The 27,225-nt window shown below is 33.6% G+C and overlaps 1 protein-coding gene across 1 annotated transcript; it reads right to left on the minus strand.

Moving 5' to 3' along the window:
• Positions 1–541: 541 nt before the first annotated feature.
• LOC132720357 (integrator complex subunit 2-like) lies at positions 542–26,598 on the minus strand. The gene is made up of 24 exons (XM_060704478.1): positions 26,235–26,598; positions 25,278–25,416; positions 24,755–24,857; positions 23,017–23,130; positions 22,525–22,655; positions 21,011–21,214; positions 20,203–20,372; positions 19,580–19,705; positions 18,673–18,744; positions 15,259–15,373; positions 14,083–14,151; positions 13,387–13,521; positions 12,233–12,412; positions 11,329–11,425; positions 10,648–10,774; positions 9,215–9,348; positions 8,297–8,498; positions 7,785–7,913; positions 6,813–7,035; positions 4,976–5,086; positions 3,193–3,300; positions 2,268–2,373; positions 1,599–1,766; positions 542–756 (listed from the first exon to the last, which is right to left on the minus strand). The coding sequence occupies exons 1-24, from the start codon at positions 26,519–26,521 to the stop codon at positions 584–586; spliced, it is 3,423 nt and encodes a 1,140-aa protein (XP_060560461.1). The 5' UTR covers positions 26,522–26,598; the 3' UTR covers positions 542–583.
• Positions 26,599–27,225: the final 627 nt, after the last annotated feature.

The following is a 27,225-nucleotide window of genomic DNA, read 5'->3' on the forward strand; positions in this document are numbered from 1 at the left end:
GAACCTTGTCACATAAGATGGGGATGATGATAACATAAATATATTTGAAGTATGAGGTTAATCCCTTAAGAAATAAAGAAGAAACAGTAAGAAATAGTATTTTTTGGAGAAAAGTTCTAAGTTCAAAGGGAGATAAATCTGAAAATATTGGTGCTAGAGTTATGAACCTTGTCACATAAGATGGGGATGATGATAAGGTACATATATTTGAAGTATGAGGTTGATCCCTTAAGAAATAAAGAAGTAACAGTAAAATATAGTATTTTTTAAGGAAAATTCTAAGTTCAAGGGGAGATAAATCTGAAAATATTGGTGCTAGAGTTATGAACCTTGTCACATAAGAAGTGGTTGATGATAAGGAACATTTATTTGAAGTTTGAAGTTGATACCTTAAGAAATGACAAAGTTATAGTGAAAAATATTTTACTTCACCAAAACTTTAATCTAAAATCTGGACGCGGACGCCGACGCCGGGGCGATTAGGACAGCTCTCCATATAGTTTGTATAGTCGAGCTAAAAAGAGGAAACAATTCACAAGAATAAACTTTTTTTCATTTATTTATTCACATGTATATGATAATGTCAGTACACATCTTTCGTTGCTACTGATTTTGTAACGATGGATTTAAATGTAGTTTGTATAACACTGTACAGTTTATGGTATGTGGCGGACAGTTCATGATGTAACTTTAACCGTTTATGAGGAGGTTCCCCTTCACTTTCTTCCACCCGGCAACAACTATCAATTGTTGGATCTGAAAGACAAAAGTTTAAATGTTTACAAATTGTAACCAATTATTTTCTCTTCCTTAGCAGCTACTGTGCTAGAATCATCTGTCAAGGTAAGAATTAAATGAGAAGATGTTTATATTGAATTCATAGCAATCAGTACAATATCAGTCCGGTTGCTTGGCTCAATAGGGAGAGCATCAGATTGGTAATAAAGGAGTGAAGGGTTTGATACTAGTATGAGGCAAAATGTCTGGAGAATTTATTTCAGACGATGATCATCTCTCTCTCACCCCTGATTCAGTAGTTGGTCACTTGTAAAGAAATTGGTAATCAGTGATTAGTTATCCAGGAAAGCTGATTAGTGGACAAATGGCAAAGATATGACCAAAATTGTGTTGAAATCTGCATAAAAACAAACAAATATCAGACAGAAAGAAAACACTGACTTATCTTTTAACATAATATGAAACATTTAACATAATATTAAAGTGTTGTCTGGTGGTAATAAAAGACCATTTTCATGGCTGCCTTTTGGAATATATCAAAATATGTGGGAGTTGTGACATGGACAAGTAGTTAACGTGTTGGAATAATAATCTAGGGATTGCGCTGGTTCAAACCCTGTTAAGGGCAAGCCGTTGCTTCCTTCCAGGAATGGATTCAAGTATATCCATAAGCTTATAGCTTCTACACATATCAACAAAATAAATTCTGTTTAAATTAATACATGTAAATCAAATTAACTTGGTGTAAATGACTTCTCTAACATAATTGTCTGAATAAGATCTTTTGCAATTTCAACATGCAACAGAAACATCAACAACAAACCCTTCTGTTGGCAGATGTGTACTATTAAATCGTCTACCTGTTTCTGGGACGTTACTTGAGGCAGTCAAGTGTGAAAGACAGACACGCCCAATCTGTATCAGCAAACTTGTTACATCTTCACACAGTGGAGGAAAAGCTTGACAAATCTTCACCAAATATGGTAATGTCTCTGAGAAAAATTCTACCCTCTTCTTTGCATCCAAAACTGTATATATAAGATAAATATTATTTGAAATTAACCTTACAATCATAGTCTTATGCTCTCTACTACTTGCCAGGACATGTAAATGTAAGAAATAGAAATATAAGATAGTTATATCACAAACGTAGCTAAATGACAATGACATAGCTAAACTGTACAGGGAATATGCAAATATTGTAAGCTGAAAATATCTGGGGGAAAATATTGGGAAAAAGTGAAAACACCTGAAATAAAATTGGGGAAAAGTGAAACCATCTAAAAGAAATTGGGAAAAAGTGAAACCATCTGAAAGAAATTGGGCAAAAGCTGAAAACATCTTAAAGAAATTTGACAAACATTCTGGGTGGCTCTCTGCAGAAAAATTATATGGAACACTCATTGCTCAGTCCTGGTTGGTTCCAGTAACGGATTCAAGAGTGTGTCTTTCCTACATGATCAAACTAAAATTAATTCTGTATAAACTAATTATGTTGTATATTTTTCAACAAAATCCGACAAACTTACCCCCAATCATGGCAAACATCACATTGATACATAACTTAGCGATACTGAGAGACTTTGGTAATGCATACTGACAACAAAGATGTGACGTCAATTTGATGGCAAATATCTGGAATTAATCAAATCATAGATAAATCTTAACTTTGGTAATCCATTACTGCACTAAGGTGACAATTCTATAAGTATTTTAATAAAAGTTTTACTACAAATTTTACATCACAACTTATAAAACTGTTAGATATCTATCAAAATAAACATCTCAAGTGAGTTTATTTAAAATTCACCAATTTTATAATGATAGAGTAATAGTCCAGATGAGCCATTTTAAACTAACTGTTGAATCTAACTTTGACCTTTGACCTTCACAGATAGATCAAAAGGCACAAGAAAACATTTTATTTTGACTGTGAAATAATAAATTGTTAAAAAATCTCCTTTCTCATACATGTAATATAATAATGATATAAATATGTTGCTGATGATCAATTTTTGACTTCTGACCACTTAAGTATGACATTGACCTTAGAACCCTGCTCAAGGCTCTAATAAACAAGACACCATCTCGTCATGGTGAACAAATAATGTAATTGACTTAAGTTATATCAATAATCATTGCCGACAGTAAAAATAAATACACAGAATAATATTTCATTGTGATTTTAAATATGCTAATCAACCTTTCCTTAAAATCCTGAAATAATTACTATATAAATGAATATTTCCGCGTGCCGAAAAGTTAGCAACTTCAAAATTCCAGACAATTTCCATGAGGAAATATTAGCGAATCGTACCAGGGTAGATTTTAATGACAGGCTGGTTGATATTTATGCCAGAGGAAATTTTCGCGATTTTCACAAATACTTCTGCGTAGCTTACTTAACCTCATATACAGTACTGCCCCACTATATTAATGATTTTGCCGTATTACCTGTTTATCCATCTGTGGCTGACTCAACATCTCTGGTATATAGTCCAGACATATATGCATTGATGGTATACCCAACACTGTAACAGGTAGTAACTCATTCGGATAACCCTGAAATAAAAGACAATCATACCTTATTTTTTTGCATATCAGACAGGATTATCTTCTGTTCACACCGTAACAGTAAAGTGGAAACTCAGCAGAGCCTTGTTACCGCTGTAAACAGTTACCCTCAAGCACTAGATATTCTGGTCTGTACCGGCAGCCGATGTAAGATACTTACGTGTTTACCTGCTTTATCTCTGATAAAAAGTTTTCTAATTATTGTTTGCTTGTATCCCTTGTCAACAGAATATTATTTCGACATATTGTCATTTGTTGGGTTCAAAGTAACACTGCTAAAAGTGCTATTGTTAAGGTCACATGAAAACTTTTCCGCATTTATTTCTTGCCAGCACCTAAGCACAAACAAGCATCCAAGCAGAATCACTGAACTTATATAAGCTAGCTTGATAGCTCCGTCGCATGAAAGAATTCACAGTCCCTGACAAGATTCGAACTCACAGCAATGGATGGCAAGTGATAAGATTAAGTGATCTTAACCACTGGGACATAAACACTGTCCTCAGCTTTCCTTGTGCATAAACAAACATCTGAGTAGAACAACTGATCTTCCGTAAGCTAGCTGGATGCCTTCCTCACATAAAACAAGAGCGATCAGTAATCACATGTGTCGCCTCATGATGGCCAATTTCATGTTGGGACAAATTTTGTGACAGACGGACAGACAGACGGACAGTGCACAACTAGACTTGGTACTGATCATTCCTGTAAAGTTTGGATAAAATTGCAGTAGTTTATGAGGAGTAGTCCGGTCAAGCTTTTGCTTATCTGGCAACACAAAGAAAAAAACACCTTTTTATCAAAGGGCCATAACTCGGCCAAAAATCATTCAACCGGAAAACCTGTGCAATATGCGCAAGGACTTGAGCTACAGATCAATCCTGTAAAGTTTCATTGAAATTGCATTAGTGGTATAAGAGAAGTAGTCCGGACAAACTTTAAAATTAAAAATTATTAAAGGGCCATAACTCTGACAAAAATCATTGAACCGGAAAAAGCTGACAATATGCACAACTAGACTTGGTACTGATCATTCCTGTAAAGTTTGGATGAAATTGCACCAGTAGTTTATGAGCAGTAGTCCGGACAAGCTTTTGTGTATCTGGCAACACATAGAAAAAAACACCTTTTTGTCAAAGGGCCATAACTCGGCCAAAAATCATTCAATCGGAAAACCCGTGCAATATGCGCAAGGACTTGAGCTACAGATCAATCCTGTAAAGTTTCATTGAAATTGCATTAGTGGTATAAGAGAAGTAGTCCGGACAAACTTTAAAATTAAAAATTATTAAAGGGCCATAACTCTGACAAAAATCATTGAACCGGAAAATGCTGACAATATGCACAACTAGACTTGGTACTGATCATTCCAGTAAAGTTTGGATGAAATTGCACCAGTAGTTTATGAGCAGTAGTCCGGACAAGTTTTGTGACGGACGGACGGACAGACAGACGGACAGACAGACAGACGGACAGACAGACGACGGAGAAGTGATCCCTATATGTCGCCACTACTCCGTAGAGGCGACACAACAAATGAGTGGTAGTATTTGGACGCACGGCTTGAGGGGCCAGTGGTTTGAAGTGAGCGACTTTAACCACTCACTGAGGCCCCTAATAGGTATATTAGGAATTGTTCAGATACAAAAATGTTAGTACTGACCTGAAAATGTACGAGTTTTGCGAGATTAGGATCTGAGATAAAAGTTTGATGAATATATGAACACATGACTGATCTCACTTCCTGTAGATTGTTTAGCATACCATCTCTGTCCTGAAACATACAAACATTAAAAGCATGGTTATCATAATAGTGTAGTGTCTGAAAATAGGAAGACCTGCCTGCTGCCAGCATGTTTATTTCTGTCTGACCAAACCCCCGTTCAAACAAAGGGAAATAAATGTAAACAACAATATTGAGTTTATTTTGTAAACAGTTGCATATACAGTCTAACCTGTGATTCTCTACAACAACCTTCATTTTAAAGGAACTTCACTGAGGTCCAAAAGCACAAAAACAAAGTTTGAATTTCATACAGGGATTTTTTTGGCTTATTTTATAGCCGTTATTGGGTCATATTCCCAATTGAATATAGTATATTAATTTCCCAATCCACTGGAAAAAATTCCCAATTGAAAGTTACAAAATAAAAATATTGAATAAAAATTCTAAAATCTTTGAAAATAAGGGCCTCTTCACTGAAAAAGTGCTTAAATGTTTGAAGATGCCATCCTAGACAGTAATTGTTTGCATTCATTTAATCACTCGAAATTTCAGTTATGCATTTTTTCCCCAATTTTTTACCAAACACTGCTGAAATTCCTAATTCTATGGGAATGGGTCATGTTCCAAAAATCCTGGAAAAAATCCCTGTCTTACATAGATCAGCTTAGGCACTTAGAACAGAAAGATATGCAAAAGGTAATTTAGAAATATACTCAGAAATAAATTAAAATCATATTTTTGTGCTATTCTCAACCGGTTTTGAGTGAAAAGTGTTGCTTTTCAATTTTTGGATCATTTACACAATTAGAATAATTATTAATATTATGGACCAACAGAGTGAGTGAATGATCTGAAAATTTCGCACAAGTTATTGGTCTAGACATACATCAAATGGAACATTAATCTCGAAAAATTATTTCCAGTCCCAGAGGAGTCCCTTTAACTTTCCCATGAGATATTACTATATTTTGCATCTGAATATAATGACTCTCTTTCAAATGTGACAAGAAACCCCAAATAGAATTTTCAGCATGTTTATAGTTTTTTTTTAAAAAAATCTGCATGTCAATGCATCCTAGAAATACTTTATGTCACCAAGAAATGTGTTAACTTCAATGCTTTGAAGACTTGTCACTTGTTATGCATTATTTAGCCAATTAGAAAGCCAGTTTTGGTGGTGGTGTTGGTAGTTTACCCTCTGAATCAACAAGCTCTATGTTCCTTACAGATATAAATTATCAGAACTTAAGCACATTGTATAAAGACACTCTATAATATAATATTATCGACTTTATTATGCAACTCCGAATAAATAGAGGATATTAAATGAGTGTAAGTTCAATACTGAATTTATTGCACAAGTTGAATAAAATTATATCATGCTAGCCTCTGGCGAGCATAATATTATTTTATTCAGCCAGTACAATAAATTCAGTAATCAACTTACACGAACTTAATATTCTATTTATCACATACCAATTAAAGTGAAATAAGAGTCATTTTTCAATGACGCGCCTATAGTATATCGCTAACATTTAGTGGGTCTTTATGCTATGTTTGTATAATGCTAATGACGTCATATCAAAATATATGCACCGCTGTGCAATACCATAGTCACAAAATCGGCACTGGTGTGTGATTAAAGTCACTATGATCATGTGAGAATACTCTGTCTCCTTCATCCCAAAAGGGTGAACTTATAAGTTTTTTACAGTTTTTCCTTTTCAATTTCACAAAATCTTACGTAAAATTTTATAAGACTACCTGCCCATACCTGTTTCTCATTTTCATTTTCCATGCAGTATTCGAGCAAAATTTGTATTACTGCACTCTCTTGTGCTGCCAACAGTGCCCCCTTTAGTTCTTGCCGATCTTGGTCGGTCTGATTGTTGCCGTCTAATACAGGGTTTGACTGTATGTGATTCTCCATGTAAACTCTACACGCCAATGTGTACGCCGACAAAATACGTAACACTATCTCTAACAATGGCGCACATCTTCAATATTAAATATTGAACATTTATTAGTATATATATAACATTTCTGCCTGAATTGTTTTTCAAACAAATGAAATGCCTAGCTTTCGTTAAGTATATCATATTTCTCCTTTATCATACATTACCAGAGTAAAAACAAAGTATGCTCTTTGTTATAGAAAACAAATCCATTAAAATTATGTAGAGGGAAGATGTGATCTAGTGGTTAACATGTCTGCCCAATCCACTGGAAAAAATTCCCAATTGAAAGTTACAAAATAAACCCCAGGGACTCCTAGGACAGCTCTTGCATAGTTTGAAATGTTGATGCACTCACGATTCAACATCATGGAACTAACCAATACTTGTGTTGTATGGTTGTGACTGCAGACCCTCTCATGATGTTGAATCATGAGTGCATCAACATTTCAAACTAGGCAAGAGCTGTCCTAGAAGCAGCATGTTCCACTTTTCTCAATGCTGGATAGTACATTGCACGTTTCTAAAATAATGAGACAATTTGAATTAATGGTCAAGGAGACCTTAAATCTTTGACCTTTTGATCCAAAAATAGGCTTGGCAGGCAGAATTTATCAAAATGAATCCACATAATTTTATAGTCATAATTGAAGTTACTGACCATAAATTAATCTACACACATTAATTATCTTTCAATTTTCTTAATGTGGTATGTTTTTTTTAAAAATGTTCACGTGTTTTTATTTATTAAACAAAATACTATAAGAGGAACAAAGTTATGAATATTTCACCTAAAAACTCTTTCATCACATCTGAGCACTATCAATGGATCTACAGTCACATCTGTTTCAGTGTACAGTGAAAACTTGAATGCATTTTTACGTTGTGGTCTCAGTGCATTTACTGTAGCCAGTCGTAAACTGAAAAAAGAATAAATATTTCTCTCATAAAAATAAAGCTGCAGCCAGAAGTAATTCCTTTTTTTACCGTCTGTCCCCACATTACATAGGTCATTGCAGAAAAGTTAACATTTATTTAAGCACAGTTTAATCTTGATTTAGTAAGCAAATAATAGAAATAATGTCAAAATGCATAAAAACTTAACCAGCAGTTTTTTACGAGAATTTAACCCAAGTTTTTTTGCGAAAACTTAACCAGTGGTTTTTAATGTTAGATCATAATTCTTAAGTCAATGAATGACTTGCAAGTTAAATTATTAATATTCGCTATTTTTTTCCAAAAAACGTTTTCTTGAAATAGAGATAGTCCCTAAATTTTCTTTATATATGGCATAGTAACATACCTTCTAGGTGTAAGTGAGTGGATCTTAAACCAAATCCTGTTAACAAGGTCAGTAACTTTCCTTGGTACTTGCGGTGACAAAATGATGGGCAGACAATTTACAATCTCATCAGTAAAGGGGAGTAACTCTTCCACAGGCAGACTGAGCATCCGTCCTAATACAATCAGCATTTCTGTGGCACAGTCTGGTAGTAAGGCTAGGGCTGGAAAACATGAGAAAATGGATGCATGTTTTTAAAAATATTACATAAATTATTTACAAGTATATAGAATTTACCCTTAACTGACTGAATTACTTAAATGTATCTGCCCAGCTTACATTTTTTGGGACAGTCCATGATCAATTTTTGGAATATCAAAAAACATATTTGAGGTTCAGGCTGTATGGACATGCAGACTAGCTTGGCTCTATGCAGTTAAAAACCACTAGTCATATTCAGTTCCAGCAGAATATGGGTTAACAACAATTGTATTACACATTTCTTTCATATGATGTATAACTAAATCTGAGAAACTATTCTATTTCTCTAAGGTGTCAGTCATTTTATATTCCCCACCCTCGTTCATTTATCAAAACAAAATTTTAAAATTTATCAAAACAGAATTTTAAAATATGGTTTCTGTTATTTTACCCTCATGAAATACTCTAAGGTAAAAAAAAGTACTCGCTAATATTTGTTTATGATTCCCAACCACACACTGCTTGCTTTCATAAAACTTATTTATTAATATGATTCTTTCAATTCAGGTACTTGATATCATCATGATATCATCATATGATTTTCCTCAAAACATTGTTATTTTTCTGTTGATTACAGAAAACAACGTATACAATTAGCTTTACGCGTTAAAAAAAGTAGAAAGTTTTCAACTTTTAGAAAAAGATTACTGAGAATTTATGTAAATATTCTTGTCTCACCTGTTCTAAAGTTGTCAATGGTACATCTAGGTTTAGTGGCTGAAGTTAGGTCACCTGTAGTCATTGAAGGTGTCATAGTTTCTTCCAGCCAATCTTCTATAATACACAGGTGTGGGAACTGGCTAACTAACAATCTATAATATAATACACAGGTGTGGGAACTGGCTGACTAACAATCTATAATATAATACACAGGTGTGGGAACTGGCTGACTAACAATCTATAATATAATACACAGGTGTGGGAACTGGCTGACTAACAATCTATAATATAATACACAGGTGTGGGAACTGGCTGACTAACAATCTATAATATAATACACAAGTGTGGGAACTGGCTGACTAACAATCTATAATATAATACACAAGTGTGGGAACTGGCTGACTAACAATCTATAATATAATACACAAGTGTGGGAACTGGCTGACTAACAATCTATAATATAATACACAAGTGTGGGAACTGGCTGACTAACAATCTATAATATAATACACAGGTGTGGGAACTGGCTGACTAACAATCTATAATATAATACACAGGTGTGGGAACTGGCTGACTAACAATCTATAATATAATACACAAGTGTGGGAACTGGCTGACTAACAATCTATAATATAATACACAAGTGTGGGAACTGGCTGACTAACAATCTATAATATAATACACAAGTGTGGGAACTGGCTGACTAACAATCTATAATATAATACACAGGTGTGGGAACTGGCTGACTAACAATCTATAATAAAATACACAGGTGTGGGAACTGGCTGACTAACAATCTATAATGTAATACACAGGTGTGGGAACTGGCTGACTAACAATCTATAATGTAATACACAGGTGTGGGAACTGGCTGACTAACAATCTATAATATAATACACAGGTGTGGGAACTGGCTGACTAACAATCTATAATATAATACACAAGTGTGGGAACTGGCTGACTAACAATCTATAATATAATACACAGGTGTGGGAACTGGCTGACTAACAATCTATAATATAATACACAGGTGTGGGAACTGGCTGACTAACAATCTATAATATAATACACAGGTGTGGGAACTGGCTGACTAACAATCTATAATATAATACACAGGTGTGGGAACTGGCTGACTAACAATCTATAATATAATACACAGGTGTGGGAACTGGCTGACTAACAATCTATAATATAATACACAAGTGTAAGTTATTTAAAGTAAACAATCTTAACCACTCTGCCAAGGACACCCCATAATTACATATAAGTTTAGTACAATATCATACAAATATATTTAAATGTCATATAAAAATAGGTTACTTGGTAAGTATACACTCTAAAGTAAAGCATTCACGAGGTTTAATTTGCAATATGTACATGATTTGTGTAAAAAATTATATACATGTACATCAAAGTGAAAAGATGATTCATTGAACATTGAACTATCTTACTTGAGGAGTGAGGAGAAGAGACCTCCATATAAATCCTGTCTTTTCTGTGACTGTTGAATGAGGTAATTTATAGGTAACGTTGACATCAGACTGTCCGGGTAGGATTCTACATTACGTCCTGACATCACTGTAATAAACGTGATATCTATAATCTAAATGTCAATAATGGTAAAAGAATTTTTCTATAAATATATTTCTATAAATAATTTTCAGACGAGTAAAATCCGCAACTACAGGCATCTAAAATCATTTTTTGCAGGACGAGTAGCTTCCAAATGCAATGTGCAGGCAAAAATTTTATACTCGTCCAGCATCGAGTTCTCTTAAATTCTACTCGTAATTACGTGCGGATGAGTGGCATTTTAAATCTCTTAACTATTTTCAACGTTCCACTGTAAAACAATAACCTCCATATTATTTTCATAAGTTAACAAAGAGAGATAATTCAGTGAAAATCCACCCCAGAGTTACATGTCTTGCTCAGTGAAGAACAATTATGATGCCTCAAAGTATGTGTGAAGTTACAAGAGAATAGCTTCGGTGGTTAACAAGATAGAACTTAATTAAACCTAAAACCTTTATCAATTTCAATCTAAACAGAATGAATGGATTTTACCCCACCATCTGAGAAATATTAAAGGCAAGGGAAGTAACTCTGACATAAAAAATAAAAAAACATACATAGTGTTTTTCTTTGACTATCCAACGTGTCCTGGTACAGTAGAATGTAGTACAGCATACACAGGTGTGGGGATAGGTTAACCTCCCCAGCACAACACTATAAAAATATAGATCAAAAATACAATATTAATCAGGCTATCATTCAGTTGTTACCTTTTAATTTTTGGAATAAAAGTGGTTATACTCGAAGCCTAACTGACACTTCAATAGTCAAATGGCGGCTTTCCAGCTTTAATGGTGATTTATTTTGTCTGGTCGTACAGTGCACCGACACAGTTTAGGTCACATGGCGCCCAAACAGTAAAGATGATTTTGGCTAACCTCAGTATTACAAACTAAGCATCACCAGGGGTCAAAGTCACCCCACCTGCTGGAGTTGATAGTTGCATAAATGTAATTCAAACCCATTTAGTCACCTCTCAGGATCATGCAAGGTTAAATGGTGGCGTCAATTATGATGTCTCAACCCATAAAGGCAACTGCTCAGCCACAAGGGGCCTTTACTGGTGAATTAAGACCTCGGGTGCCACTCTATGCATTTTATCAGGCACAAGCAGGCATCTGTATAAAGCCACTGACCTTTCATAATCTTGCCAGATAGCTTCCTCACAAAGTCCAATGCAGGGATTTTAACTTAAAAGTAGCGAGAACTGAATGATTCAAAGTAAACAATTTTAACCATTCAGCCATGGAGGATTTCTGGTAAATTAAAAGGTAAACTAAAGCTATTAGTAAAGAATAATGCAATTTGTATTGCAAATGAATGCTTGTAGCATAGGAGGGTTATAAAGTATTGAAATTTTTAAAGTAATAAAGCAAATAAAAGTGCATTTAAGGCAGAAAAAAATAAAAACTGATTATAAATCTAAATTAAGCATAAATGTTAAATATGAAAACCACTCACCTTTTGAAAAACAGGCTTTTCTGTGAATAACTCGGCTATTTCTCGCGATTCTATTGGTTGATTGGTATGGTCTGTTTTAGCACTTTTCACCAGTATTGAGTTAACATACACCTCGAGTAATGATGGTAACAGGGGGTGTAACGGGTATGAACAATGTGAGATCTGTGAATATATCCAGTCCTGGAAAAAAAATCTTAGTACATTAAAGTAATCAGAAATTAAATGAATCAATGTCTGTTGAGTTTATAACAAAAATAAAGGTCTTGTCTATTATAGTGTCACCCCTACTGAAAGGGCCAGCCATTTCTGACTAATGAGACATATTTTGCTTGCATACCATGTACCTCCCAACTCCTACCACTATGCCAGGCGGATAGAAATTGGTAACCATTCATTTTTAACTACCTCGCGGCTCACAAAGCGGCCATTTCGGAATGAGTCCCACGAGAAACATTCATCCTTCTATACACTCCCTGTAGGACTCGAACCTCGACCTCCCGATTCGAAAGCGGATGCCTTCACCACTAGGCCAACGGTACCGATATATATATTTATATTTGCCTGCCAACATGAGAAATCCCAAAACATCATTTACTATTTTAATAAATTGAAATATTTTATTCATAAAAATATCCATTTCTATTGCTCTTGGAATAAATAAAAAAAAACTTCTGAATTTGCTTATTGTCACTTTTTCATATTTAACTTTAACATTTCAAAAGAAATTTCTTTTTTATTGATGTCAAAGACAACGTCTTTTGACGTCATTTATTACATGATCTAAAGGGCATTTTCTAATTCTGGTGTTCATTCTAATCTAAGGTAACCTACAATTAATTAATTGACCTGAGAATGAAAGGTCAACCTGAATAGAGTGACCAAATAACCTAAGAAACAAGGTGTTTCGACAATCTCTAAAATTCAAATACTATGGTATTCTACTCTATATGGGAGGGCAATTATCTTATGATGCTTGTGGGCTCTGCATAATATGGTTCTCCAGTTATTGAGTGAAAAATGTGTAGAAATAAAGTTGTCTACCAACTGAAAACTTATCCATAGGATTAACATTTGCAAAACAACAAAATATCTTACTTTTCTTAAAAGATACACTTATAAGTCCCTTAAGAGAAATATTATCAAACAATGCTCACCTTGATTGGTACTTTATATTTTGAGAAAGCTCTACTCTTCAGAAGTTGATATATACAGTGGATAGGTAAATAGCCTGCCATATTACCATTGAGACCTTCTGTCACCGGAACTGTCACAGCATGAGAGGTTATCACCTGAAAATAGGTCAAGGACACTTCATATGTGGGTTAAACAAATAAATAGGTCAAGGACAAAAAGTATGATAGGTATCACTTTTATATAGGCCAAAGTTACTTGATAAGGTAAAGCAATTAATATGTCAGGGTCAAAAAGCATGATGGGTATCACTTGTATATAGGTCAAGTTTACTTGTTATGTAGGCAAAACATATAAATAGGTCATAGCCAATAAGTAAGCTAGGTATAACTCCTACCGTATATAGGTCAAGGTCATTAAGTATGTAAGGAAAAACATATAAATAGGTCAAAGTCAATTAGTATGATAAGTAATACCTGTATATAGGTCAAGATCACTTATGTAATAAAGTATCAGCAAATACATGAAGGTCATATATCGTCACGTAAATAAATACCAGTTAACAGGCAAATGGTACAAACCATGAGAAATATCCTGTGTGGGTCAAGAACACTAAGCATATACATATATAAGCGCTTTCTCACATGTCACTTTGCAAAACAAAGCAAGGAAAATATGGGCTAACTTTGCGGTGCAAAAAAGCAAGAACCAAACTTTACCTGTTCTGTGAATATATCTTGTGTGAAAATCTGTCGTATCCTAGCTAAAGCATTAGCTTTAACATGAGTCTGAAAAGAAAATTACTTCATTTAGGTTACTAAAATAGAATACCATTTATAAAATAAGACAGTATACATCCCATTTTGTTATTTCAGAATTTACAAGACTTAAATGACTACTTAAAGTGCATTCATTCAAAGCGCAATCCTATTTACGTTCAGAGAGAGAACTAGAAATGTGTCCAAAGGACACGGATGCCCCCACACGCCACTGTTCTGTCAATCTTATGACTCTAGGTCAAATATTTTTTGGACTACATGTGCCACAAGTTGAAAACTAAAAATCAACAAAGGGCCATAATTCTGTTAAATTTGGTTGCAGCAAAAATTCCTACCTTTACTACCATCTACACATTAAGGTTGTTAATCCCTGGAAGTTTAAGCAAAATCTGCTATCCGGTTAAAGAGGAGTTGCGTTCACAAAATTTCTACATAGTATATAATGAAAAAATCAACAAAGGGCCATAATTCTGTTAATTTGGTCGCAGCAAAAATTCCTTCCTTTACTACCATCTTCACCTTAAGGTTGTTCATCCCTGTAAGTTTAAGCAAAATCTGCCATGCGGTTTAAGAGGAGTTGCGTTCACAAAATTTCTACATAGTATATAGTGAAAAAATCAACAAAGGGCCATAATTCTGTTAAATTTGGTCGCAGCGAAAATTCCTTCCTTTACTACCATCTACACATTAAGGTTGTTTATCCCTGTAAGTTTAAGCAAAATCTGCCATGCGGTTTAAGAGGAGTTGCGTTCACAAAATTTCTACATAGTATCTAGTGAAAAAATCAACAAAGGGCCATAATTCTGTTAAATTTGGTCGCAGCGAAAATTCCTTCCTTTACTACCATCTACACATTAAGGTTGTTCATCCCTGTAAGTTTAAGCAAAATCTGCCATCCGGTTTAAGAGGAGTTGCGTTCACAAGATTTCAGGACGTACGGACGGACTGACGGACGGACGGACGAAGACAACGCTATATGCTCCCACATTGTGGGGGCATAAAAATGTTAAAATATATTACATATTCATAAATGGTTTCATAAAGTTTCCAGACTATGAAATTTTAAAGCCTTGTCAAAAGGCATAACTCTCCCGATAAATACGTTGTTTATATTACCTTCATTCCGAGAGTTGAGCACACTAATTCAGATATAGCATGCATATGGTTACCATGGAAATGTATAGCAATCAAAAACAGCATCTCCCCAAATGACGAGCTCTTGTCTGCTTTTCTGTAATATATAAATACGTATAAATACAAGAGTGTCATGATGGCCTTTAATCGCTCACCTAAGGATATGGTTTCAATGAACAGGATTGCATTATTGACTTTTTTCAATTACGTTTCATCAAATATGCACAATGGTGGTTGATCAGGAAACAGCTTATTTTTACTTAATTAATATCATGTTTAACAGAATGTGACAATTTTACTTTTTTTTGTAGAGGAACGTCAAATAACCATGTCTATTCAGTTTTATTAAAAAGTCTGTTTCAAAGTTGAGGAGGGAAATACTTAAAGCCTATTTCAAGCTCTGGTGGTGGTCAGCCAACTGTAACAATTTTCGGTAATTTTGTAGAAGACTTTCAGGATCATACCATTTGAGTTTTATTGAAACAGGACAGAGATTACGTTTAAAGCTTATTTCTATTTTTAGCCCTGACTGACATCTTGTTCAGTAGTCTGGAATAATTACATCTTTCTTGCATAGGACAAGCCGAGGATCATTCATATGGAGTTCCATAATCAGATATCTTATAAAGTAAAATGTTGATGACATAAATGCCAGATGCAGAATCATCACCAGACCTTGTCTGCAAAAATGTGCTTAGGTGAGCTTATAAATGACAAAAGTTCTAAAATTCATTGAAAGCTCCATCTGTGCACAACAGCATCTTACAGTTAAATTGATAAAGTTGGGTTAATTAGCACTAGCATTATATTTAATATAATTTGAATTTCAGGAGAGACATAACCACTATTCTGGTATTGATCATAAGATTGTTTCTTTCAAAGACAAGTTTAACACTGCAAAATATTCTTCTTATTAAACCTTTATTAAAGACCACCTCCAAATACAGATCTCCCTAAAAATAAATAGAGGATATTTGTTTAGTTCAGTGTAAAATCGGAATATATTTCACCGAGTGAGCACCAAAAGGTATATTTCACGAGTGGCGCAGCCACGAATGAAATATAGACTTTTGGTGATCACAAGGTGAAATATATTTCGATCTTACACAAAACTAAACAAATTTTCTTTTTATTATATGCAAAGAAACGTTTTACCTAATACTGAATGAAAAGTGCGCCAAATAATAATACAACGTGATGTCGTTTACGACGTCACGTAATTAAGTTGGTTCCCAGTACTGTGTACGCTGATATTTCACTGAAACAACGTAAAGGGCTTAAATTCAAAACAGTGAAATTATCAAATTGATAATTTCACTGTTTAAAACAGTGAAATTACCAGTTTTGTATCACTGATATATTTCTATAAACCACCGAAAAGCATGTAATAAAGGTCACTCTCCAACATCCAATCCTTAATAAAATAGAAGAGAGTAACCTCAAAATAAAGACCACTTGTTTATAAAAGTCATGCCTGGTCTTTCCTTTTGGTGTTCTTTGTTTACAGGTTTGCCTGTATTTGATTATTGCATTTTATAGTGACAACTCTGCTTTACGACTTAGAAACTTTGTGTATTTACTGCCATAGTAAACATGGATGTTTAACTTAATTTTATAAGCTCAGACAATGAGTCAGCCGTAGTTGCCTGTAGGTTTTCAATAAAAGATAATTGGTCTCGCACCTTTCAGCTAAAACACGTATCCCATATCGTTATTTAAACCATTTATATTTCTCATTCGTATTATAATTCGAGACAATATTTTCCTATTGCATGACTATATTCTTAAGATTACTTTATTTAAATTGAAATCTATTAAAATGCAGTTACAGCAACTAATGATGTAACTTTTATGCCAATGCATTAAAATTACTTTTAATACAAAAGAGCATGCCTGGAAATGAAAATAACAAAATTAATATTGTCAATTACAATGAAACTGTCTACACGATCATGCTAACAGGCATAAGACTCCAAGACAATGACCTCAAAATGTAATTAATAAAATGACGATCTCATCATATATTTGATTACCATTACTGTTAATTTGTCTCTGATTTTACATGAATCAAACTAAATTACATTTGCCAGCCTAAATTGAATCATATTAAAACTCATCTTCAGAAATTACATGGGTATAATAAAATGATAAATTATGGAAGAAAAAAAAAGAAAAATTATTCTTTAAAATCATGATTTGAGTACTAAGGCAAATAAAATTTATGCCATCTTGACCTGTATTTCACTTGACTTACAAATCAATTGTAATTTTTCCAGTCACTGATCATAATATAGTTGCCATGCCGAATTATGACTGACAGCCATTATAACTCTTAAAGTGTATAAAGCTCTCTGCTGTAAAAATTATTGTTTAAATTTTACAAAAGAATACTACGAAAATGTTTGTATGAAATAAACATGGTAGATAATTGCCTTAAAAGTGAATGAAGCATGCACAAAATCGTTGCTAAATGGATAAAAACTCTACTACTACAGAGACATTCTATGTTACAGCTTTTTCGTGAATCAACCATGTAATAATGAAACCAATATAATTTTACTGCTTATAATTTTTATAAAAATGTTTCAAAAGATATATATTTACACCCTTTAAAGGAGCCCATTGAGCACTTAGTAATAAAACTGGATACTTCTGGGGTAAAGTTCATAAAAAAATGGTAGGTACAGAAAGTTTCTCTTTCTTGACTTAGGAACATTGTGCTTGAGCCTTACTTAATTAATAACTATTTTTCCCAAATATGACACCAATACTGGTCAAATCCAGCAGGCAGATTTGAGAGTGGTTTTAAGTAAGTTTTTAACTTTCTACATAAACTAGATATAAAATTTAAAAACTAGATATGAAATTTAAGAACTAAGTGGTCAAACTGTGTTGCCCTTTAGGGTCAGAGCAGCAAAATGATTGCATGTGAGGATATCAGGACAGATGTAGCAAATCCTTTGAAATGATGTGTTTTTTTTTGTTCCCTTTTTTCCGGTTGGGTTTTACATTGCACCAACTTCAAGCTTTACTGGTGGAGGAAGATGAAAGGTGTCCTTCCATTCAATATTTCAGACACAAACCAGCACCTGAGTAGAACCACCGATGATCAGTAAGCTAGCTGGATGGCTTCCTAACATAAACGAATCCAAAGTCCCTGCCGGAATTCGAACTCACAGTCAAGTGGTTTGAATGTTATGACCTTAACCACTCAGCCATGGATTTCCTTTACCAAGAATCAAGAAATTGGACAAATTGATTCTAAGAAATGGATCCAGACAGAAGAACGGACAAACATACAAGAATCTCCATACAAAGAATCACAATTGGGATTCAAACCCACAGAGGTGAGGGCTTTCAAATGTAAAATGAATTGAATATATGTATATTTCCTACTTTTGAAAGAGATTTTCCGAGGCTATCAACCACCTGATCCATTCAGCAACCTGACGTTCTTGCTCTTGACTCCTGAAACAGTTTAAAAATACCAATTTTACAAATGTTTTTTTATAAAATTAAAGGATAAAAACAATCTCAACACGTATTCATAATACATGTATATACCATTTGAATTTCATTAAATCAGACTGAGTGCAGACTTGTTATCGGTACTAAGTCCACAAATTCTATACCTAAATGATGCATGGACATAAAACTTATGTCATATATAGATAACTTTATAGCATTAAGTTTTAAGTGAATACTTTCAGTAGTTTTGAAGACTGATGTTGCCTGTTGCCTGAAAAACTTAAACCAAAAATTTTCACAGGTCAAAAATGGCCATAAGTGACTTTAGTCAGTCAAAATCAATGCTAGAGCTATAGGCCTTGGATATCGACCTCTAATTATGATCCTGAAGACATGCATTAAGTTTCAAGTGAATACTTTCAGTAGTTTTAAAGTGTATCTTAAAACAGGTGCAGTCGATAAGAAAGCCTGCTAGACTATTCACGGTGCTTTACAATAAAACAAGATAATGAAAAATTTCCTAAGTTAGAAAATTGTTATAATTCTGTCAAAATCAAGACAAGAGTTATGGGCCTTTAATAATGACATCCTATTATGCTTTCAAATAAGTGGGTAAAGACAAGCTAATATCATTAGTGGTTGATGAGATGTTGCATGCAAAACTTTTAACCAAGTGTTGCACCAACGCTGATGCCTAGGTGAGTAAGATTGCCCTACTATGCTTTGATCCGAGCTAAAAACACAAAATGTCACATCATACAAAACAATACCATATTATACCAGTACACAAAATGTCATACTAATACATGTTTTCCAAAATACATAAAATACCTACCCTATTATATAAGGACATGCTATGAGCATACATAGCCCTAGCGAAACAAATCTGGCACCTGATTGGTTAATTGGAGGTTGTGATGTCACCAGTCTTAACAACAACTTCATTTCCTCATCAGTGAATCTGTAAAAACCCATTTAAATGAATAACAGGTTTTGATATCATTAAATTTGTCTCTGATGATTTTGATTGCATTTGAAGAGCATCATTTCCTTATTATGAATATTATTTGTGCCAAGTTTTACTTCAATCCAACAAGCCAACTGTAAAACTGGAAAATGCAAGTTTTCTTGCTAAATGTCTTTTTCTTCATAATGCAAAACCCTTGGATGAATTTTGATGACATTTTGTGCCCCATTTCCCTACTCACACTCTTACCAAAGATCAAAAAAATTGGACAAACCAATTCTTAGAAATAGATCCAGACAGAAGAACGGACAAACATACAAAGCATTTACATATCCCTCTCCATATTTTATTGGAGGGGAATAAAAATCTAACAAAATAATGATGCAGTAATAATCTGAACTACCCTATGTTCATACGAAAAATAGTAAACTTCTGTCACAGGTTACTAAAGGCCATTATTATGCCATTCAAGTACCAGTAAGGAAGCTTACTTGAGTGTGGCCATGCCTTTCAAGGCACAGAATAGTCTGATAAAGGAACCAGCCTTGATCACATGACCCTCGTCGATATTCTCACCAGACGCAGGTAAAATACTGATCAGTTGTTGAATCAAACATTGTCTCAAGGTGTGAAGCATGGAACTAGATGGTTCACGTCCCCTCTGAAAAAAACATAAAAACCCAATAATAGGGTTTTTTCTTTCATATGTTTCAATTTTCTTTTATAACAACCACATAACTTTGAAAATATTTGTGGGTATTAATTTAAAAATTGAAAATAATTGTAAAATGCATTTTACATCTGCAAACTCATAATGCTTAATGAACATTGTAAAAGAACTGTTTATGTTACTGTAAGAAAACATCAAGAACAACAATTTTTTTTGTTGAACTTTCATCATGCATTATTCTGTTACACATAATTATGATGAACTAAGAAAATATTAAAGCAGCATGCCTCCAGATAAGTCAAAATATTTTAAGAAAATCAAACTTGACAAAAAATGTACTAGGATTTTAAGTAAAAAGATTCAAGTACTAGTTTACATGTGATGTGGAGCTATTGACTGATTTTGCAGAATTTATCACCATATTTCTACTGCATGACTAATGCACGAACGGCCATTTCTGCATATTTTGACCTCTTTTTGGTAATTTACCTGAACTGTAAGTGCCGTTTGCAATATCTTTCTGTTCACTTGAAAATATTTTATTTTTTAATACCTTTTCAAAATTTTCATAAAAATCAGCATGAATCTTGAGGCATGCTACTTTAATTGTGCAACAACAAATGACAAACCCTTTGTCCACATTTGATAAATTGTGAGAACCAATTTTTCACTTCTATATTGTTGCCGAGCAACAAACCACTGACAAAAGCAACAATGTCATTGGCTGATTCAGAGCTGCTTTCTGATTGGTCTGTGCTGTCTGTCCTCTTTGATTGGTTAAATGTGTTTAATGTTAATGCCACAGTCAGTGCAGGCATGGTACAATTTTGTACCTGAAAAAATATAAATAAATATAATTATTTCAAAGATAACCGATAATTACATGTACCAAGTAAATTAAAGTTAATCAAAAATTGTAAAGATAATTGATACTGTTTTATACTTTGTGCTCACAAATAAGCAGGTAAAAAAAACCACAAAAAAACTTGAAAAAAATATTTAATTTCTTTATTATTCTACTTATATTAACATTTTTTAAGCGTATATTAGATGACCATATGGTCAATCTCATTAAAATTAGATCAACATTTTCCCTCCGATACTTTTCGCTATAAAGATAGTTTTTGCCCCATTTTCTTTGTAGCGAAGAGAAACAGAGCAAAAATTTAATCTGATTTTAATGTGATTGACCATGCATGTACAGAAGTTAATGATACATCTAAACATATTTTGCTATTTCAACTGCATGCATTGAAAGCACAAATTCAACCTGATTAAAAGAAATCTATATTATATACTGTGTATTTATGTGTAATCTTGAAAATCTGAATTGTATAATTGTGACTTTGCTGATGTTAGGTCATTATGTTTCAAGTGAATATAAAAAATCGCAGGGATCGGCAGACTTTGGGAAAATTGTTAAAGCTGTACTGTATAAAATTATGGTGATTTAAGTATGCTGAGATGTAGTCAAAACATTTTAATGTGCCAAAGCTAGATTCTGTGATATTTTTGTTCTGGGTCAGAATCTCAGAGAAGAGATATTGCCCATACACAAAATGGTACAATATCTCAACCCGTAGGACTATGTTGAGGTGCATGATTCAGATTACCTTGTTCTTACAATTATGGCCAACTCTTGTGGAGTTTTAAAGAATGACTCATTCTTAGTCCGGCTCATGTGATCCTGCCCCGCAAAATATACACGTGTCTTACCAGGACATTGTTCTTATACATAACTATATCCATACTTTATTTCGCAGCTCCTAACCTAGCAGAATCTACACTAAACATGCACAAGCACCAGACCAGGTCATTGTTCTTATACTTAACTACAACCTTATTTCATTTTGCAGGTCTTTAATTTGTAATTGAATTATCTTTTCTGCAAAAACTACATTGCAACACTATACACATATTGTCACCTAAGTGCAATTACTGGTTAACTACTATCAAATTTAGAAAGACTTAACCCATTACTGCACTAAGGTGATGATATGTCAAAGAAGAAAATTCACACTCAGTAAAATTACACTATATGAATTACTACTTAAATTTCAGTCTATACATTTCAACAACAGACATTTCAAAGAGTCCATTAGGAAAAATGCAGATTGAGTTTGAAGCATAAAGAAAAACTTACACAAATAGATCTAACAAACAATGCCTCACAGGGGTTCATATCACACAACGTATGTATAAGGTCCATACGTTTTCTACCGCTGATAGTTTCCTCGTCCTGCTTCTCTCCCCTTGATACGAGACTCTGACACACTAAATGATATACAAACATCTTCATTTATAAACTGTCATAAAGAAAAACAAACATCTTCATTTATAAACTGTCATATTGAAAAACAAACATCTTCATTTATAAACTGTCATAATGAAAAACAAACATTTTCATGTCGTGAAATTTGTAACCAGTGTTTTCATTTTTACCTGACGCAATAGATGCTCCTAAGAAAACAACCGATTTTGCAAGGGTGATACTTAACTTTAATATACAGGCTGAAAATACAACCGATTTTAACAGCATTTTAACTGATGGTTTGGATCGCCAATCGGTTAATAATGAAAAACTCTTGAAGTCAGTGATTGTTGTAGTCTGTAATAAAATGGGAAAATATTTTACCTTCTTTAAAGCTGTCTGGAGAGTTAGCAACTAGTCGGCATAGCAACCAGGCACCATTTGGTACATACATCAATGCCTCTGCAACATCGCTTATCGGCAACAAACTTGGTAATTCTAAAAAATAAATTAAATGAGCAGTGTGGTAGTTGTTAGTATAATAAACATTTAGTCATAAGTATCTTGAACAAAAATTTCATGGATTTTTTCCTACTTGTAACCTGTTTGCAATAATTTACAAAACAACAGCAAAAGTGGTCCTAATGCTAGAATTAAACAAAAGTGCCAAAGAGCACTTTAAGGGTTTTGACTTAAGAATTCTTCTATTATATTCTATTCTAATCACAAGGTATCAAAATTTTCCAAAATGACTAATTTTTGTCTTAGCAGAAGAAATAGTTTTTTTATTTCATTACAACTGAGAATTTATCACACACTCGTGCCGATTTTGCGACTCCGTAAATATGGTATTGCACGGCCGTGCATATATTTTGACGTGACGTCATTAGCGTTATACAAACATAGTGTAAAGACGCGCTAAATGTTAGCGTTATACTATAGGCGCGTCAATGAAAATGACTCTTATTTCACTTGAAACGGTCTTTATTTTGGCTATGTGATAAATAGAATATTAAATTCGTGTAAGTTCAATACTGAATTTATTGCACTCGTTGAATAAAATAATATTATGCTCGCCGGAGGCTCGCATAATATAATTTTATTCAACTTGTGCAATAAATTCAGTATTGAACTTACACTCATTCAATATCCTCTATATATAGATTGGTCTTTGTGAAGAATGATCAAACATATTTTTAATCACAGTTTCAACTAAGCGATTTATATGAGCAAAAGGGATAAGCCACAGGAACTTGAAATTCTATCACTATTAACGATAATATGCAAAATATACCCCATATATACTATAAAAAAACTATAGTATATAGGGGGTATATTTTGCATATTATCGTTAATAGTGATAGAATTTCAAGTTCCTGTGGATAAGCTGAGGTCCAAAAAATGAAAAATAGAATTTTTATTCAGTTTAGCAACAAAAAAACCCCTAAAAACCCAATCCGAAAAACAATTGTTAGCAGTCTTGCCATAGATTATTTTTGGCATATTGCAATATCCCTGTTTCATACACTAACCTAGCTTGAAAATGTATTTCTGTACACTTGCAAATATTTTCTTCAAATTCCTGGAGCAAATTCAAGATTGGTAGTAAAACTTTGATTGTCTCACATAGAATGTGAACCCACAGGGACAGGTTCTTTCTAACATAATCTTAAAATTTGGGACTTGACTTTTTCCTCTCATTCTGATCTTTGTGATTGTATTAAAACACTAACCATTCTAAATATCTTAAATGGACTAATCCATCATTCAATCAAGACAAAACCATTTATAATTTTAAGGTTCAATTTCAAAACAAGTACTGACTGAATAGCAAACAATGCAGACCATGATCAGATGACAAAGATATGCCAGCCGATCTTTGGTCTACACTGGTCATTTGAGTAGAATCTGTTGCCTCCATGCAGGCTAAAAGTTACACTGAGTTTCTAATATAAGCTTAAAATTTGGGACTTCAATTGTCCATCCTTGTCTAATCAGGACAATAACATTCATCATTTTAGGTAAAATTTCAAAATATGTACTGACTAAATAGCAAACAGTGCAGACCATGATCAGATGGCATATCTGTGCAGGCTAAGGGTTAAAATATTGTGACACTTACCTGAGTAAGCTATACAGAGAACATCAGAGACTTCCTCCAGATAAACTTCACAATCAAACAGTTCCCATTGTTTCTGTGAGAAATCAGTCTTGTTTTCCCTCACCTATTTAATATTTTAAATAAAATCATTTGTATGTTTTACAACTACATGTACATGTATAACATGACATGAAGTTCCTGTCTTTTTTACAAAGAAAATAAGACTGAAGAAAAAATTTGGAAATAAAAAAGTAATTATAATGAATTCATTTCTAAGTTAATAAATTTCTCTAAACCTTCCTATAACTCTAGGGCATCTTTTACATATTTCAGTAAAATGTTACAAGGTCTCAATGTGCTGTGACTTTGAATAAAATTATGAGACCTTTTATATCAAATCTGTACCTGCTGAAATATTATGTTGTTGCTTTGTAATATACTGGGTACATATTATAAAGAAATAATTTTAGTAAATGCAACACTTTTCAAATGGCCAATCATCTCTCAATTTTCCCTCTTAATAATAGTACAAACTGACACTTACTTGAGACAATATAAAAAGTAATTCACTAAGAAGCAGCCTGATTTTGCGAGCAGGATCACTGCGTTCAAATTCTAAAGCCAGCCCATTCTGAATTTGAGAGATCAGCACACTGTCTGTGTGTGAGCTGCCAACTTTAGACCTGAAAAAAAATCAATCAATACATTGTTTTAACTTATACTGTGGTAAATGTCAACTTTTGGTTAAATTAATAATTATGTCTGTGCATGTTAACAAAAGAAATTATCTAGAGCAGATGAAAAACTGGGTCTTTTAAAAGTAAAATTAAATTTGCGCATTTTTGTTGAAAATATTTATCTTGAAATTTGTTGCACTTGTGTGAGAATTTCAAACTAGCATTAGAGCAGATTCCTGCAGTAAATGTGTAAGTCTTAGGCTCAGTCAAAGCCCTGGACTGCGAAGCTTGGCTTGCCCGGCTAAAGACTACATATGAATATTTGAAAGGAAATCAAATAATAAAAAAGAACAATTGAAACATATATAGATTTCTCTACCTATCAGTGAAATTTTCAGTGTAATATTTAGTTGGACACCACCATTTTCAATGTATCTCAATGATAATCGGGGTATTCCCATAACGGAACACTTGCAACGAATCACCTTAGTAATATTATAATCGTCAAGGTGTTCCGAGTGAAAACGGAAGTAAGGCATCATATGCCGAATGACAACTTTAAAATGGAAAATGTAAAATAAATGAATATTTCAACTGACTTCCCATTTCATAGGCTTTGCACATTAAACCTTGTGATACCTTCTGAGGTATTGGGAACTTTTAAATTCATTACAAACTATTCTTCCTCTCGATTCCAGATGTCTTGCCGTCTGTTCCAGCAGTGTTGGTCTATTTCAGTTCAGATAACATCAAGTTTGAACCTTTTCCAAGGCCAGATTTAAAAAAACTAAATTTAGTAATTTAAAATTTGTGTAGATCCTAACCTTAATTGTTGTTCCTTCTTCACATCTTGTTCAAGGGCGTGGAAATCAATTGAAAGAAGAGCCACTATACCATTGACATCCTCTATTCCTGCTAGTATCTTCAAAACTTCTTTCCTTGCTGTGCTCCATTTTTGACTTTTGTCTACAGATGCACAAAGAGCGGTTCTAACTAAACATGGTAATACTGGTCGTAGATAACTTGGTTCAAATTGTTCAAGAGCTATAATGTCTATATTTTGCATAGCCTGAAAGACCTCTGGTCTCACAGATATGTCTTTTTTCTTCATTTTCAACAAACAATTTTTCCTTAAAACATGGAGGCAGACATGTTATAGTTCCGCAGCTAATTTCTTCTTTATTTTTTAATGTATATTATTTTATTATTATTTTGCAGCCATTTTAAAAAATTAAAACAAAAATGTTTAAAATTTTGTTTAAAAAGGAATTTCAAACGTTTCAAAGTAAGAAAAACGCCTCTGTTTAGTGAATTGTAGTCACTTCCGGTTACATTTCTACTTTCATTTTGGAGGCAGTACACAGTTTCGGCTGTTTAGTCTCGAATTGGCCAGGTGGAATTCACAAATAAGAGACAGTTTTGAAATTGAAGTGGATATTTGAGGTTCTAAATGATTATAGTTACTATATTTCAAGTTTCAATGACTAGTATTGTGTTTCAGTTATTTAGTAAAATTGAATTTAGTGGCGTTGACCCTTGTTTTTATGAGAGAGTACCTGTGGGATGCGAACGTGTGGTTTCTGGAGCTAGCCGGTGAATCAGCTCTTCAATTTGAAGGGTATGCAGAAGACTTAGAATAGTGAAAAAAGTAGGTGGATGGCACCCCGTTTGGATGTTATTTTCAGATTGTGCATGGTTTAAGAAGGAAGAAACACTATAGCTTGTGATTTAAGTTTTTGACGTTAATATATTGTTGTATTTTGCGTATAGGGATAATCCGCTTATTTTGTCGTTGATTTTCGCGACCAAAACAAT

Source organism: Ruditapes philippinarum, unplaced genomic scaffold (genome assembly GCF_026571515.1).
Source record: "Ruditapes philippinarum isolate M1 unplaced genomic scaffold, ASM2657151v2 ctg1747_1_1_1_1, whole genome shotgun sequence".
NCBI classification, from domain to species: domain Eukaryota; kingdom Metazoa; phylum Mollusca; class Bivalvia; order Venerida; family Veneridae; genus Ruditapes; species Ruditapes philippinarum.

What these genes read in the sequence shown, in the direction of transcription:
- LOC132720357 (XM_060704478.1), bottom strand. Translation starts at nt 26,521, where the DNA reads ATGAAGAAAAAAGACATATCTGTGAGACCAGAGGTCTTTCAGGCTATG. An exon ending in AAGATATATTCACAGAACAG is followed by an intron (nt 13,522 to 14,082) that starts GTAAAGTTTGGT and finishes ACCTATTTTCAG; the next exon opens with GTGATAACCTCTCATGCTGT. An exon ending in AAAAGCCTGTTTTTCAAAAG is followed by an intron (nt 11,426 to 12,232) that starts GTGAGTGGTTTT and finishes ATATTTTTATAG; the next exon opens with TGTTGTGCTGGGGAGGTTAA.